This window comes from Myotis myotis, unplaced genomic scaffold, assembly GCF_014108235.1.
Source record: "Myotis myotis isolate mMyoMyo1 unplaced genomic scaffold, mMyoMyo1.p scaffold_m19_p_6, whole genome shotgun sequence".
NCBI classification, from domain to species: Eukaryota; Metazoa; Chordata; class Mammalia; order Chiroptera; family Vespertilionidae; genus Myotis; species Myotis myotis.
In genome coordinates this window covers 75,922,853-75,940,301 of record NW_023416368.1, presented here as the reverse complement: position 1 = coordinate 75,940,301, position 17,449 = coordinate 75,922,853, and the positions used below count along the sequence as shown (strand labels likewise).

General features: G+C 44.8%; 1 protein-coding gene across 5 annotated transcripts in view; it reads right to left on the bottom strand.

Moving 5' to 3' along the window:
- Nucleotides 1-17,449, bottom strand: part of INTS9 (integrator complex subunit 9) — a 106,087-nt gene that overhangs the window by 42,366 nt on the left and 46,272 nt on the right. For 3 of the 5 annotated variants that reach the window (XR_004968267.1, XM_036313539.1, XM_036313541.1), the window contains 3 exons: nucleotides 14,865-14,927; nucleotides 10,819-10,958; nucleotides 8,456-8,542 (listed from right to left, as the gene is read on the bottom strand). Coding sequence is in view for 4 of the 5 variants with exons in the window: in XM_036313539.1 (XP_036169432.1) it covers nucleotides 8,456-8,542; nucleotides 10,819-10,958; nucleotides 14,865-14,927 (290 nt within the window). In the remaining variant the exon portion in view is untranslated. Of the gene's footprint in view, nucleotides 1-8,455; nucleotides 8,543-10,533; nucleotides 10,588-10,671; nucleotides 10,785-10,818; nucleotides 10,959-14,864; nucleotides 14,928-17,449 lie in introns of those variants that run through there. The other 2 variants (XM_036313542.1, XM_036313540.1) reach the window with 2 other exon arrangements.

Below are 17,449 nucleotides of genomic sequence, written 5' to 3'. Positions count from 1 at the left end.
TGGCCAGCCAGGGAGGGGCCGTGGGAGGGCTCCAGGGTGTGTCTGGCCCGTCTTGCTCAGTCCCGATTGGCCGGATCCCAGCAGCAAGCTAACCTACCGGTCAGAGCGTCTGCCCCCTGGTGGTCAGTGCATGTCATAGTAAGCAGTTGAGCGGCCTTAGCATATCATTAGCATATTACACTTTGGTTGAATGGCCAACTGGACGACCAGACACTTAGCATATTAGGCTTTTATTAGATAGGATATCATACTAGAGGCCTGGTGCACAAATTCATGCACAGGTGGGGTCCAGCTGGCCCATTCCAATCGGGGCTGATCAGGCCCTGCTGGCCAGGGGGAGGGGCCGCAGGTGGTTGGCCAGCCAGCCCTGCCCACGATCGGTGAAGGGGTGATCAAGGGTGGGGCTGGCTGGGGGTAGGGGCCATGGGCGGTTGGCCAACTGGCTCCTCCCCCTGGTCGAACTCCTGGATGAGGGGACAATTTGCATATTAGCCTTTTATTATATAGAATTTTTCACACAGTCGTATCTTTTCCATTTCTGTGTCCTCCGCACTGAGCATAGTGCAAACATAAAGACAAATACCTGTTCTCGTAACACCTCAGGAAGGGTAAGAACCAGTGAGTCGATACTAATGAGTCCTATCTGTACGCACCAGTAAGTCTGGGTGGAAGTGAGCCCTAGGACAGTGGGCTAGGCGGTGACCACAGCAGGGAGGAATCAACCAGTGAGCCAGAAGAGGGAGGCTAAGCAGGTCCCAGCGGAGTCTCGGCTGACCTACCTGCTCAGTTTAGGGTTTTGTGGCAGACAGCTTCTGACACAGCTCCCGAGGACCCCACCTCCCGTATTCAGCCCCTTGTATTGATCCCCTCCCTGAGTGTGGCTTGCTTCTAGGGCAGTAATATGACAAAGGCCACGGGTTGTCACTTCTAAGGTTAGCTTGGGTCCTCTTGCCTGTTAGCTTTGATTTAACCACCTGCCATGTTGTGAGATGCCAAGAGGGGAAGCCCTTGGCAAGGGCCTGAGGGAGGCTTCGGCCCAAAGTCCTTGAGGAACCGAATCCTGCCAACAACCACATGAGTGGGCTGAGAAGGGATCCCTCCCAGTGGAGCTTGAGATAACCAGTCGGTGGAAGACCCAGAGCCAGATGACCCAGTTATTAATCAACAGGAAAGCTTCCTGAGGCCTGCTGCAGGACAGAGGCAGTGTTTACTACCTTCCCTCAGTGTGAGCTTTTCTCGGGTCTCTTCAATGACTTTACAAACTGTCTGTACAGAACTTCTCTAGAAGGCTGATATGCATATCTCATTTAATTTTGATTTTTGCTTCTTTGAGTTGCAATATTGAGCAATTAAGCTCTTTTTCCCCTGCCATATTTCTAAATGAGGGTAAAAACTTCCCTCCCAAATTATTCTGAGCACTACAGCAAATGCGTAGTAAAATAGATATTGATATGTAAATAAATATATATGATATTCAGTACATATTAATTCCCCCTCACCCTTTTATTCTTCAATTCTTTTGGGCACCTTATATACTCACTACACCTTTCAGATCTAAAACTACCTAATTATTTGCCATTTCTCTATTTGGAAATGTCTAGAAGGTTTCCTTTCTCATATAGGTTTGGTGACTATATTTTCACAAACAATCTGGGTAAGTTTTCTATCAGCTAGACAAGAGACTTAAACTAGAAATCGGTAAAATATATTGTTGGCATTTTCAAAGGTACAAAGTTTCATTCTTGTTTTACATAATGTGATCTTTCCATTATTTTCTCTCCTGCCTGGTGTGCACTGGCTGATTTTATTTGAACTAAGCCATTCTACCATGTTTTCACCCACATTGCTCCTTTCTTCTCAATCTGTGGGTCGTGAGCCCTTTGGCGGTCGAACGACCCTTTCACAGGGGTCGCCTAAGACCATCCTGCATATCAGATATTTCCATTACAATGCATAACAGTAGCAACATTACAGTTATGAAATAGCAATGAAAATAATTTTACGTTTGTGTCACAACATGAGGAACTGTATTTAAAGGGCCAGAAGGTTGAGAACCACTGTCTTAGAATAATCTCTGTCCTCATTCAAGCCCTACTTACCCTGCCAAGACTAGCCTAAGTCTTGCCACTTGGTACCTAATCTTTCCTTGATAAACTCGAGTACAGGGACTGTCTTAAACTTTTGGGGGCATTTTTCTACGAACTTATTATAATGCCAGGCACTTGGTAGTTAATCAACAAGTAAGTTTGAAGTTCTCTGAATTCCATATTTATACCCATGAATTCCTTTTGCTAACATCTCCTTTTACTCTTTTGAGCTACTTAGTTCATTTGTCATTACTTCTTTCTATCTCCTAACATCTTGTCTTTAACATCTTGTACCTTAGCTTTCCCGAGAACTCTCCTTATGCTCACCTGCGGACATTATCATACAGAGGCATTTAGAGAGCCATTCAAAGCCATTAGGATGATTGGCTGATAAGGAAATACAGTGTAAACAAGCTCTGGGTTTTTTTCTGGCTTTCTAATTTATCAAAGTCAAGTTCTTGGAGTCTAAATGTTTCATAAGTACTTTCTAAAAGATTTCCTTGTTTTGTTTTGTTCTTATCATACTCGAGTGCCTACTAAAGGACCTCCCAGTGCTCTGACACCAGGCCAGAGCTCTGCCTGTTCTCCCACCCAAAGCACAGGCAGCACATGAGCATGAGTTTTTGTGAAAAGGGCAGCCGTGAAAGTCCAATGGAACCACTTAGAAGCTTATAAATAAAACATTGGTTGGGCTTTTTCTAAGACTTTGATGAACGAAAGAACAAAATGAATATAAGAGCAAAATACAAAAGAATATAAGCAGCAGAAAAGTTGTTCCCTCTCATTACAGCAAACTGTGCTTGACACACACGTGGGTGGGGTGGGGTGGAGATTTGTGAGCAGAGTGACATCTAGATAGTTCACTGAATGTGGAGTTTCAAAAACCATGCATTTAATAGTAACCTGAAACTAGATTAAAACCCTGGAATTTTGTTTTATATCAATTTATCTCTAAAAAGGACAAAGGCAATTGCTTAGGCTACCACAGGGTAACAGAAACAATTCCTGAGAGCACCTAAACTATCTCTGCTTTAATTCTGTGCTCATGAAAAAACTCTTTATCTATAATTTGATCTTGTAAGTGGACCTGCTGACCAAAACAGAGTGTCCTAGAGAGATGAACCATTCTAATTCAGGAGCCAGGCAGACGTCTCAGTGTAATGTGATTACATGGAATTTCTGTGTGTTAGTCAATATCCTGGGAGTTGGGTTAGCCTCAATCAGAGGCTAATCAACTCTGAGCGAAATGGCATGATTAAGTTTCTGGGACTGCAATGCTGAAGAACTCGCTGTGAGGACTCCAGCAAAGTACCGCCACTCCACGAGGATCTGTTTAAGGAGCCTCTCCCTTGGACATCTTTAAAAACTGTAACATACGTGAGCTTAGAGATAATTTAACTCAATTCTTTTATTTTACAGAAAAGGAGACTGAATCCCAGAATCTAAATGACAGTACTAAATAACTAGAGGCAACAGAATTAGAAAATTGTTTGAGACTTTGAATGGTGACCACACAATATAAAGATGATTTATTATAGAACTGTACACTTGAGACCTATATTTTATTAACTAATGTTACCCCAATAAATTCAATAAAAATTAAAAAAAAAGAGAGAGTGAGAGAGAATGGTTTCCCTTCTACTATCCTACCTTGCTTTTATCAGGAAAGGCAAAATCTAACAAAAAATTAGTCTGTGGAAGGCAGATGTGTCCTGGTAATTGACAGGAGGCTATGTGAGCCAAGTGCATCAGTAAAAGTGAGAAGGATGAGGGTGTCTACTGAGTACTTCTATGTGCTTACCATTGGGGGAAAAAAAAAAAGACTTGACTCATATTGCTCATTTAATCCCCCCAACAACCCTCTGAAGTTGCTAATATTATTCCTCGTTTATAAATGAGGAATCGGAGCCTAGAAGAAATAACTTGCGCAAGCTACCAAGAAGCAGATCTGAAATTCAAACACCAGCCTATTTGACCTCCAAGCCCACAGCTTTAATGTTCTTCCTACGAGAGTTAGACCTGATAAATTCCTCTATAAATACCAAAGAAGTGTCAGAGCCGAGGAACTTCAACTAGAATATGATTGTTTTTTCTTTTATATCTTCTGTAAGGTATGAACTCACATTTTAAACTCTGAGTACTGAAAACTGCCAAAACATTTCAGCCTGGAATGTATCAGTGCATAATTCCTTAATGCTTGTGAGCACTATGACAATAACCTGAATTATAATTGCAGATTTCTAGTCTTATACGAAAAAATGGCAGCCTGAAACAAAAAAATGCTAGAGGATGGGTTTGTTTCTTAAGTGAAATATTTTGCTTTGAATTTTCCCATTAAAATATCTAAACTCTGAAGTGGGTATGGGAAAATCAGAAACTCAAAAATTATATTGCAAGGGATTCTCCTTTTCCTAACCTTCAAACTCTCTTTTCTCAAGAAGACTAAACTGCAACGTCAAAATGAGGAAGAAGGATGGTTAATGTCTAAATAAATCTCAGGAGAAGTGTCACCTGAGGCAGGGAGTCAGACAGCTGCCAAAAAGCAAGAGTAGTAGTTTTTTTGGTACACATACTAATACTAAATCAAATGCTAATTCAAACTATGATTTAAGGGAAATGATTTAAGGGACTTTGTCAAACTCTTTTGACCAATGAGTTAGAAAAATTTTAATTTATTGTTTTCTTTAGTTGATGGTCTTATTAGCAACTTAAGCTACTAAAATGCATTCATTCAAGGCACTTAACCAAGAGATTGCCTGCATGAGGTTTCAGCAGAAGTAAAAAATTGGGGGCTCAAATCTCAAATCGAATTCACAGAGGTGTTTATAGCTGAATCGAACAGGATTTTATTTTAATGTGTGAGCCAACATTTTCAAGAGACTTTTTAAAATGACATTTAAAACATCCAAATTTTGAGTTTCTCTTGAAAAAAAAAATAAAAAAGATTTGTCAGTGACAGGTGCATATTCCCACATGGTCACCATCGGCTGAAGCTGTGTGTCAGCTGTGCCATTAGAGTGGTAAGGTCTCTGATCCACACTTCCTGGCTCTCCCCTCACTCCTATGCTTCTCTTCCCCATGCCTGGAACCACCTGAGTTTGTGATGCCTATTTTAGAGGAATCAGATAAGGAAAGTGAAGAAATTAAAGAAAAAAAAGAAACAACAAATGAAGAGAACTTGGGGAAAATGTCAACGTACTAGACAGCGAAAAGCAGTGATACTCAATATCATTCGCCATAGTATTCTGGGGCCCTAGAGATCAAGAGGCTTGTGACAGAAAAATTTTAAAGTGACATAAATCCTTTAGCATAAATATTGCCCAAATGAAGCACTTTTTGTACGCTGGCCAAGGTTAAATTCTAGGTGGATATTTCAAAAGGATTTTTTTGTCTGATGTCAACTATAAAATAACTCTTCAAATTCTTGCGCCATTTCTGATATGTATGCTGAGCTTACCCAGGAGAAAAAAGATGATGCAGCTTTCTTGGTTTGTCTTTCTAACACCGCAATATATTCTTTCCAATAATTAGACTCTCCTCTTTCTCTATCAATAAGCATAGCTCAACTCATGCTCAAAAGTGAAAACAAAATACCTGACCAGGATCAGAAATATGGTCATGATATATGAAATAATGAAATATGGTTTTCTCCAAAAGCACAAGTTATTCCTTCTGCTCCTTTAACCCAGCTGGTTTTCAAGTCTGACTTTTGCCCACCAGGTGGCGAGATAGTAAATTCAAGATTTTATTTCAATTAGCACTTTTTTAAAAGGTAGATTTTTCTAAGATTCTTAAAAAATAACTTTCAGCCCCACCCTACCCTTCTGCTTCTTCAAGCTCAATTCACCTCTCCCTAATATACAATAGCACTTCTTCTGTAAGCCAGTTATCTTGTATTTTATAAATGGGAGGCAAAGGAAAACTGCCAAGGACTCTGCTCAAGGTCACAGAAGAAAAGGAAAAATAAGGACTTGGAACTTCCTAAGACTTGGCCCAGGGTTTGGGAGTCAGGAAATAGTGACCTTTGAACGTCATTTCTGGTGTGCCAAAATTATTTGCAGCAGAATATTATAAAGGGTATAAATTTAAAAGGGGGAAGTAAGGGGAGCCAAGGCATACATGTTCCATGGGGAAAGGAAACAAAGTTCTCTGGTTTCCAAGGAGGGATGTAGAGACCTGGGTCCAATGTGGTTCAGGGAGCACGTGGGAGAGAAAGAAAAGGGGCAGAAGGTACAGCAATGGCAGGAGGAAAGGGAGCAGAGAATAAAAATGCAAAATGAGGGGAGGGGTCTCTGTATTAAGCAGGTAACCATGTAAAGACTCAGACATGTGCGTGTAAGAGAAAACGTTTCCTAACCCCAAACCAGACAGACACCATATCCCCAAGTGAGGACACAGAGGTGTGAAGAAGATCCATAAGACACAGGAGAGAATGTGCAGTTATACATCCTTCCTCCTTCCCCACATGAACAGGGCCTCACACACATGTGAGAAGAAATGTGTGTGTATCCAAGAGGCGGTCCAGCACAGTGGTTAAAAGCACAGACTCTGGAACCAGACTAGCCTGACTGTCTGGGTATGAATCCAAATCCTACTATAGCTCAGGAGCTGGGTGATCTTGAACAAGTTACTTAACCTCTCTGTGCCTGCTTTCTCTTCTGTAAAATGATAATGTTAAAAATTAAATTTAGCCCTGGCCAGTGTGGCTCAGTTGGGTGGAGTATTGTCCCATACACCAAAAGGTTGTGGGACTGATTCCTGGCAAGGGCACATATCTGGGTTGCGGGTTCAGTTCATGTTTCTCTCTCACATCTATGTTTCTGTTTACCTCTTTCTCTCTCTCTCCTTCTCTCCTCTCTTTAAAATCAATTAAAATGTCCTCGGGTGAGGATCGAAAAAAATAAAAAATAAATGTATTAAATAAAACATTGAGAATAGGGCTACCTACACTAAATAAAATAAATAATTCATACAAAGGAATGCATAGAGGAAATTTACATGCTCAAACTCTGAAATAGTTACAGTACTAGTATAAAAACAAAGCACATTCTCCTAGCTACATTTATGTATTCTTGACTTTCTTAATGTTAGATTATTAGGTGGTGAATAATCACTGATCTAGAAGGAAAGAGAACTCGGTGGCAAGACAGATGGAAAAGAGGGGCGTTGGTCAGTTTGTGGAAGACATGCTACTTGAGAAGTCACAGACGAGCCCTGACTTGACTCTGGATGCCAGGCCCAGAGGCTGGGTGACTGTGGTGCCTGGAGGTGAGGGCAGCAGTGGGCAGGATTAGAGACACTGTAGTATGTTAGGTCTGACTGGTGTCCTCCGCTGCCAATGAAGTGTGAGAGCACTGAAGTGGAACCAAGCTGCCCCCTTGCCTCATCTATTATCTTTCTACTTATATCACCTCTTATCTTCTGGTTTCTGATCCAGGGGCCACTGAAACTAACTTCTCTGTAATGTCCACAGCCAAGGGCCTCATCCACCTTACGTGCTGATCCGTCTGCAGTATCTGAAACCACTGACAAGCCTGGGTTTCCCCCTTGGCTTCCACTCAGGGCTCCTCGTACCTTCCTAGTTACACAATTCTTACCAATTCTCTTCAATTCTATTGCAGAAATATCTTTTAAGCTAGACCCTTCATGTTCATTGCTACTGCCTTAGTTCAGGCCTCTGTTCTCTCCTCTGGGTTTCTGACACTGTCTTCCTGCTGGTCTCCTGCCCCCATCTGTATACTTCCATCCACTCTCCATGCTGCTAGAGTTACCTTCCCCAGAACAAATACTTGATCATGTCATTTTCTTCCTCATAAACCTCCACTGATGGACTTCCCACTCTCAATAATATTCAAACGTGACACGTTAAGTCTCCTCATTATCTTGCCTCAACTTCCCTCTTTAGTTTCATCCTCTCTTCTCTACTCTACCCATTCTAATCCACCCTGAGCTTCTCCCTGTTCCCTGAATACACTATATCCTAGGATGCTGTGCCTGAATCTTTTCCATCTGCAAAAGTCCTTTCGTCCTCTAAGAAGGAAGTCACTCCTAAGGAAGTCCTCCTCAGCTTCCCTAAGCAGAGTTCATTCTCTGAGTGCCCACAGTGCTGTGTTCAAGCATCAAATCTAATGCATCCATCCCCCTTGTAATCTACCTGCTAACTGTCTGATTTCCACCGACTCCTGAATACCTCAAAGACAGAGATAATTGTTTTACTAGTTTTTAAAAACTCCCAGGCCCAGCACAATACCTTGCCCATGGCATGGTTGCCTCTCAAATTATGTTGGTTGAATCAAACATAACCCTGTCATAAACAGGGAGAAAAGAATCTAAGGCTGTGCATAGGGGGCACACAGGCCTCTGCTCACCGCTGAGTGTCCTTGTTCTTCCACAAGGAGGCAGATTGCGCCTTGGGCACTCTTTCAGTGAAATTCACCAGCTCTTCCATGAGAAGCCTGAGTTCAACAAACAAAAGAAGGGATGAAAATCCATAGAAGAACTAGGGAAACACCGCACTCTAACACAGAGTCCAGCAGATCGGGCTTGTCTGCCTTCTCCCTCCCCAATTATCTTTCCCTCTGTTGCATATGAATGTGGGCACCATTTTACATAAAGTGAATACAAATCTAGCCTCTTACTGAATTTCCAAGTTAAGAATTTGGAATATGAATGATTTAGTTCACCTTTAAAACAAGCCTGGCATGTTTTCATCTCCAAACACTGAAATAGATAGGCATCTGGTTTAATTCTCACTCTAAGATCGCTGCCTTTATGTAACTAAAAATCCAAACGGAGAAAAAGTTAAATTGTGAAGTACTTGCTATTCGTGGCAGCAGGGGTCGGGTAAGATTTTTAAAATGATATTAAATGGCCTGCCAGGAGGCTCAGTGGTTGAGCTTTGACCTATGAACCAGGAGACTACGGTTTGATTCCCGGATTGCGGGCTCGATCCCCAGTGTTGGGGCATGCAGGAGGCAGCCTATTGCTGATTTTCTCTCATCATGGATGTTGTTATCTCTCTCCCTTCCTCTCTAAAATCAATAAAAATATATTTAAAATAGATAAAAGAAAAGAAAATGATATTAAATGACCAATTTAAACTGGTAAAGTTTTTCTTCATGTGTGTCTTAGGGATTAATAACATTCCATATGGAATATTCTAAAGCAGGGGTGGGGAATGTCTAGCCCTCAGGCCATATAAGGCCTGAGAAATCATTTGGTCTGGCCCTGCCAAGGCATTATGGGTGAGCTAATGAAATGTTTGACCAAGTACAACAGACTAATTTTTAAACTGATCATTTTGTATGGCCCTCGAATGATGCTGTAAATATCCAAATGGCCCTTGGCAGAAAAAAGGTTCCCCACCCCTGCTCTAAAGACTGATCCTAAAGACCTAACTCAAGGACCTACAAAAGGCAGGCTATGCACATCGAGAGATGGATTACCACAGAACCACAGCAGAGGGGATGTAAGAAATAACCCACTTGATGGGATCAATGGTCCGCATGCTCTGAGGGGCACAGAGAACTGTCAGAATCCTGGATAACTCCAGGAAGACCAATAAGCTGGAAGCAGGTTTTCAACAGCATGAGACCCCTTGCATAACCCAGGAGAGATGATCCGTACGGACTCCAATCCGGTCCCAATCAACCACAAATGTATTTGCACTTGAATGCTGAGCATCTTCATTTCCTTTCCATTTATTTATTTATTCCTAATACCACCCCTCCTTAAAACTTGAAGGAGCAGTGTGATTCCCAGCATCTAAGATCTGGGATCAGGCTCATTACCATTCTGGTTACAGCTTTCAGGAGAACCGCTGTAACTTTTTCAGACTGGAGTCCAATGTTTTCACCTCATCCTCCCACTGAAACTGATCCATCACCTCCCATGTCTTATGGCCCTATAATGTCTCTTCCTCAGATCCCTTACATTTTCCTATACACACTGTAGGTAATGTGATTTAACACAAAAATAAGGACATATTGTTTTATTTCCAGTAACTCCATCTTGTTGGACTTCTGCAAGACACTAGAACCCATACTTTTGGTCTTGATAGTTTCATCTTATACCACACTTATTAGTTTGCTTCAACACAATTCTTTTCCCTGGAGTAACTTTCTTCTCACTAACTGATGCTATGGTTACTTGCAGCAACCATGAAGGCTCGGCAGGGGCAGAGAAAGAGACAGCAGGGCATTCTGAGTCAAAGGAGGCCTGAGGTTTTACTCCTTGCAGTTTGGCGTTTCAGTCTAACAGTCCAGACAACTTACCCATCTAGTGACTTATCCTGTTTTCTACACGCTGTCTGCATTTGGTCCGCACTAATCCATAAAAGGGGGGACATTTTGAAAGCAAAGTAATAAAATTTCTTTTCTTAAATATGCTGTTCCTTTCTCCTGAATCTCTTCGCAGTGCATATTTGTGGCATCTTATCAAACATTACCTCCCCTGATTAGCATCTGCACAGAGGACCTGTCTCAGGAACTCCTTCTTCCAGCTTTGATTAAAAAAAAAAAAAAAAGACAGTGAAGACTACCGGCAGCATCAGTCTCTGGGAGAGTCCAGTGACCATCTGTTTTACCTAGAGAGCTGTCTATTCATGCCTGTCCTCCGGGTCGGCTGCTCGGGAGGAAGTAGCGATCACTCCTGGCACAGCGCTCTATTAAGCAGTCACCAGTGAGGGAAGGAGCGGTGGGCCTCATGCTCACGGGGTAGAGCAGTGTCTCACCTGCCGATCTGCACGGTGGGCTCGGTGGCGTACACCGTGCCTGTGAACCCGGTGTGCTCGGTGATGTAGGGCAGCGCCATCATGCAGTGGTAGTTAGAGATGAGGATCACATCTACCGTAGACAGATCTATTAGCTCTGTCTGAAAAGAAAGGAGAGGGGATGATGCATATCTGTTGCGAGCCCATAGATCAACCTGCTGCGACTGAAAGGGGATGCCGTCAGAATGCAGAGTAGTTTGGGTGCTATGGAGTGATGATGGTCTTCCTGCGACACTTATGTTCTCACCTTAGGACGTTTCCTGATATTGACGTTGGGTAGCAGGACAGGAGGGCTAACACCAAGAACGCAGCCTGGACACCAGCAGTGCCCTGATGCACTAAAGCTACTTCTGAGTCACCCCTGTGGGGATAAATGCTGCCTGGCAGGTGAGACCAGGGAACACGACGCAGAGACAGCACAATATACCCTGTGAGGGGAACTAGAATGCAATGCGGCCCCGCCACGGATTGCGGGAGCTGAGGGAGCAGCACAGAGAAAGCAGCTCCTCCAAAGTCAAACGTGGGAACCGATTTTTTTTTTTTTTATTCCAGAGAGGAAGGGAGAGGGAGAGATAGAAACGTCAATGATGAGAGAGAATCACTGACTGGCTGTCTCCTGCACGCACCACACTGGGGATCAAGCCTGCAACCCAGGCATGTGCCCTTGGCTGGAATCGAACCTGGGACCCTTCAGTCCACAGGCTGATGCGCTATCCATTGAGCCAAACCAGCTAGGGCGGGAACTGACTTTTGTTGTTTTTTTTAAGGTAACTTCTGACCACTAGTGCTGGATATAACCGCCCCCCCCCCCCCCCCCGCCAAAAAGAAAAGAAAAGAAAAAAGTAGTGGCAGTCACAAAAGGAAATTATACTCTTATTTTACCCTAGTCTTAACCCCAAATCTACCCCTTATCCCATTAAGGGCATGTGAAAATGGCAAAGACAAGTTGGCAGGTGAGGGAAAAATGCTACCATGTTCAGTAAATTTTATGAGAACTCTCTTCTAAGGAAATGATCCTCTTACTGATTTGCCCAGATGGAAGAAACCACTTCTCAGAACCACCAAGCACTTCATGCATGTCCCTCTATGGCAGGGATTACTCTGTACCATGGCAACTCGAGTATCACTTTCTCCCTTACATAGTAAATGTCTTTCGGGTCAAGAATCCTGCTGATTCATCTGTCCCTTCCCAGCTGCACAGCCGGCACAGGACTGGCCTCGGCTCTGCTGCTGGAGGGATGCAGTTATAAGCAGCACCTTCTGTGGGGAAAGCTGAGACGCAATCACCTCAACCACGGAGTCCCCCTCACGGAAGTTACCCCCGGGAAAGCGCATGGTGCATTGAAGACAGCATGTGGCGAGTCGAGGAAGTCTTTCGGAAGAACGGGTCATTGCCCTAGTACGTCCCCCACGGAGAAGTGACAGAGATGTCTGTGCCGTCTTTGCAAATGACAGAGACAATGTACCATTTTGCTGTGGGTATTTTCTGGTTGAGTGACTTGACACATGAAATAAGTTAATTTAATAAGGCTGCTGAGGCATAATCAGCTCCTGAGGGCGGCATGCAGATTCGAGGTCAAAAGCTACACACTGCCGAGGGCAACGGCAATCTGTGTGAACAACGGCTTAATGACAGTATTCAACTTACTCACCCTTGACCCCATGTCGTACACTGCACTTCCCAGACAATGTCCTCACCATGAAAGGTCACGTAGCAGTCTGCTGGTCCTAGCCCCGCCACCGCTCTGGAATCACTTTTATTGTTGATTTTACTTAAATATATTTTTATTGATTTCAGAGAGGAAGGAAGAGGGAGAGAGAGATAGACACACCAATGATGAGAGGGAATAATTGATCGGCTGCCTCCTGCATGTCCCCCACTGGGGATCGAGCCCACAACCTGGGCATGTGTCCTGACTGGGATCGAGCCATGACCTCCGGGTCTAGAAACACTTTTACACAAAGACATGAAGACAGAGAGGCAGAGTGACAGACCCAGAAGAAAACGGGGAAGGACAGCTGAGGCAACAGCCAAGCTCCGAAGCTTCTCTACCTTCCTTTCCTGCCATGTATAGGACCTGCGTAAGAATATTTGACATTTCTCTTTAATGTCTAAAAAAATCAGCCCAGAGTCTATAATGATGAGAAATTTGGTGGGGACATCTGGAAAAAAATAGGTATATATACTCTGTCTGCATACATGTCAACAGTGTCTACATAAACATTTTTCCATCTGAGAAATAAATTTAATATCCAGGCCACATTTATATACTCACATTTATATATTAACTTACATACTTTTACTCAGTGAAATCCAATAAAGATTAATTTTCAACTGTATATGGACACTTGGGTTCTACAGCCCATAAACTGGGTCAAAACTACCCTAATTTATTGCTTGCCTATTATACTGTCCTGGGCCTTATATGCAGTCCCTGGTGTAGAAGTTAGGGGACAGTAGGATGTTTAGGTAGTCGTACAAGATTATAAATTATAAACTCCATGAGGACTGGGGTTAGTTCTGCACAACCACCCAAGTCAGTGAAGTCTGGGCTTAGTAAGCACATCTCTCCTGATCCTCTGCCTCTCCTATTTTCTCCTGATGATGCAATGCTCTGGTTCTACCTTAAAACAGCAACTATTACTAACTTGTTATACAAGCTATAAGTTATGACAGAAGTTGAAAAAAATTATATGGCTCTAGAATCCTAAATATATCAATACTCTTTGAGCTGGCCAAAGCTGAATTGCGAAATGGTAACTGTCTAATTTTAAAGTTTAGCACCCTATGGAGCAGGCCAAAAAAGTCATGAGAACACCAACTCAGGTTCCACACAGCTGTAAGTAAACGAGGGTGCAGCAGTCAGTGCCGTGTGTGGTGCACTGGAAGTAAACACAGCACCGGATTAGGAGTCTTTGAACAGATGGGGAACTGCCTCACCGTTCCTCGATGACAAATGAAGATGACAGGGAGGCTAACTGCAGGCAGGGAGAGCTCAGGATTCTCGATCACTGTCTTCCTTCACCCTTATTCTTACTACTTTACCTCAACCTCTCCCCCTTTGCTGCTACCTTCAATGACCACGTCCTTCATTGGTTTCCTTCCTTTCTTCCACTCGGGTACAGCAAAGGGCACATACATGTACTTAGAAGAGAGAAAAATGGTTATCTATAGGGTATCAAAGAAAGTGTAGAAATGGAAAGAGAGGAAGAGAGGACAAAAATAAGGGAAAGAGCTCTCCATTTCTTTTCTCTTTGGCACTGGACTGTGCAAGAATTTTCCATAGGTGCTGTGATCCATTGGGCGGCAAGGAGAAGACAGGATGGCAGCTTTGCACTGATTTCCTCAGGAACCCCGGATTAGCGACTGGCTCCCCTGCACTCCATCTGCCCGCTGAGAGCGCCCAGGCCACTCAGGGGATTAGGCCTGTCAGCTGAGATTCATTTCCTTTAAAACTAATGTAAACTGATCTCTGTTTCCTTTAAAGGATGAAACTGGCCCAAGACTCTTATACTGAGTCTCACTATGATGGTAATATGTAAATGACAGATATCCACAACTCAGATCAGAATTCGTGAATTTCAAGCAATATTCAATGTGATCTTTCAGGTCAGCAAGAAACTTTACAGTTTACTGCACTGGCTGAAGAACAGCAATTCCGAGTTACCCACTCTAAGCAAGACGAGAGAAGGAGGGCTAATCTAAGTCACAGGCATTGTAATTACAAAACAAAGGTCTGAGCTATTTCCTTACTTTGCTCAAGAGCACAAGTGTCAGTGGGGATTATGGAAAGAGCTAGGAACAGGAGGAAGAGAGTGACAAATGATGCCCAGACAACAGAAAGAACTCCTAAATGATATTTCAGCTGTGTAACAAAGTGGCTGAAATAACAGATTCATTTCAACTTGAAGAGAGAAGCTAAGCCCCTTAAAATTATTTCTTGACTTCATTTTGAGAGATGACGAGACATGCTTTGTTTCTACAGTGTGATTCACTTTAATCTTACCTCTGGTAAGCAGAATTCAGGCACAGAATCCACAAATACATGGCCCGAGCACTCCTTCAGCTCCTAAAAGAAAGGAAAAGGAAAAATTCTAGGGAGAAATATCCAATTGATACAGCAACAAAGAAATTTCATCCTCAAACCAAATTTTCCATGAAGAATCAGAGACGGCTAGAGTTGGAGGGAAGCTAGAAGGTTATGCAGGCCAACTGTTTCCAGTGTAGGCTCAGGGAGGTTAGGTATCTTATTCAGGATAACAAATGCTGGTAGGTGGCAGACTCAGGACCTGAATGCGTATTTCTTGATGGCTTTTCGAGGAAGCCAAGTGTGGACACATGCTGCTTCCATAATTCATGACCCAGTGCTTCTCGAATAATAGCAACATCAGAATACACATGGGCACACTGATGGAGTCAAGACTCCTGGGCCCTCCCTAACAGCCAAGGGATCAGAAACTCTGGGGATGAGGTCATGGAACCTGTATTTATAACAAGCACCTCCAGTGATTTTATTATGCAATCAGGGCCAAGGGGCAAGTAAGGAGGGGGATGAAGAGTAGAAGGTAGGAATTAAACTACCCCCCCCCATTATCGTCATGAATATAATCTTTGTCCTTGCAGAGCATGCAATTTATTTGAGATTATAAACCAAATGTAATCATCCAAAAGAAAAAAGCATATTTGTAGTACAACTCGCCACACTGCTCATGACCTACCACATTGGATATGCCTGCCTTAGCTTGGCCTCCCACACAAATATCCCCGAGAAAAGGGTGAGTGCAAGCTTATATGGAAGGTGCTGAAAAACAGGGGGAGGGTGCGCAAGTGACAAAAGGAAAGGAAGAGGGCCAATAATGGATGCATTATTGAGCTATACACCTCTGTGGGCAAGGGGGACTTAATCCATGGGGACACTCTGGTGCATAAATCACCCTGGAGTTATCCTACCCAGGGGACATGGAATTTGAGGTATTTATACAGCAACCTCTGCATTTTAGAGCTGCAGGAAGAACTCTCTGGAGAACCATCCAGGGATTGGCAGCTGGAAGTACGGTAGAGCACACTGAACAGTGGGCCACCAACAGGGTCTGCTGCAATGCCTCCAGAAGGCCACTAGAGTTGCTGTCTTCCCTCACTGACACTTGAAACTGAAATCTATGGAGGATTTTTTGTGCCACCCAGTTAAAGCTATCTATGACTTTATAAAAAAAACTAGAGGTCCGGTGCGTGGATTCGTGCACCAGTGGGGTCCTTCAGCCTGGCCTGTGCCCTCTTGCAATCTGGGACCCCTTGGGGGATCTCTGACTGCCAGTTTCGGCCAGATCCCTGCAGGTGTGTGAAGCGGCTGGGGAGGAGGCCGAGCCCTGAGTAGGCACTGCACCACTCCTGCTCATTCTAGCTCCGCTGCACCTGCCGCCGCCACTGCTCAATAAGCTCACTGAGTGGCGTTACCACTGTGGGAGCACACTGACTACCAGGGGGCAGCTCCTGCATTGAGTGTCTGCCCCTGGTGGTCAGTGAGCATCATAGCAACCAGTTGTTTGGTCACTTAGGCTTTTATATATATACTAGAGGTCCGGTGCACAAAAATTTGTGCACTCGGTGGAACGGGGGGTCCCTCAGACCGGCCTGTGCCCTCTTGCAGTCTGGGACCCCTCAGGAGATAACAACCTGCTGGCTAAGGCCTGCTCCCGGGTGGCAGAGGGCAGGCCCAATCCCTAGGTGCAGCCCCTGGTCGGGCTCAGAGCAGGGCCGATTAGGGAGTTGGGGCGCCACCCCCTGTCATGCACAGAGCAGGGCAGATTGGGTGGTTGCGATGCCACCCTCAGTCACGCTCAGGGTAGGGCCGATTGGGGGGTTGGGGCACCGCCCCCTGTCACACTCAAGGCAGGGTCGATGGGGAGGTTGCGGCGCCACCCCATCATGCACAGAGCAGGGCCCATCAGGGCGGTTGGGGCTCCATACCCTGTCATGCACAGAGCAGGGTCAATCAGGGAGTTGAAGAGCTCCCCCTTGTCACTCACAGAGTAGGGCCGATAGGGGAGTTGGGGCACCGCCCCCTGTCACACTCAGGGCAGGGCAGATCAGGGGGTTGGGGCGCCGCCCTCTATCACCCACAGAGCAGGGCCGATCAGGGGGTTGGGGCGCCGCCACTGTCACACTCAGGGCAGGGCAGATGGGGAGGTTATGGCTCTACCCCATCACACACAGAGCAGGGCCCGTGGGGGGCGGGGGGGTTGGGGCCCCGCCCCCTGTCACACACAGAGCTACAGGGCGATCAGGGGGTTTGGGCGCTGCCCCCTGTCACGCTGATCCCGGTGCTGGGAGGCCTCTCGGCTCCGCTGATCCCGGTGCTGGAAGGCATATTACCCTTTTACTATATAGAATAGAGGCCTGGTGCATGGGTGGGGCTGGCTGGTTTGCCCTGAAGGTTGTCCTGGATCAGGGTGGGGGTCCCTACTGGGGTGCCTGGGCAGCCTGGATGAGGGGATGATGGCTGTTTGCAGCTGGTCACACACCCTTCAGGGTGGGGGTCCCCACTGGTGTGCCTGGCCAGTCTGGCTGAGGGGCTGAGGCTGTTTTCAGGCT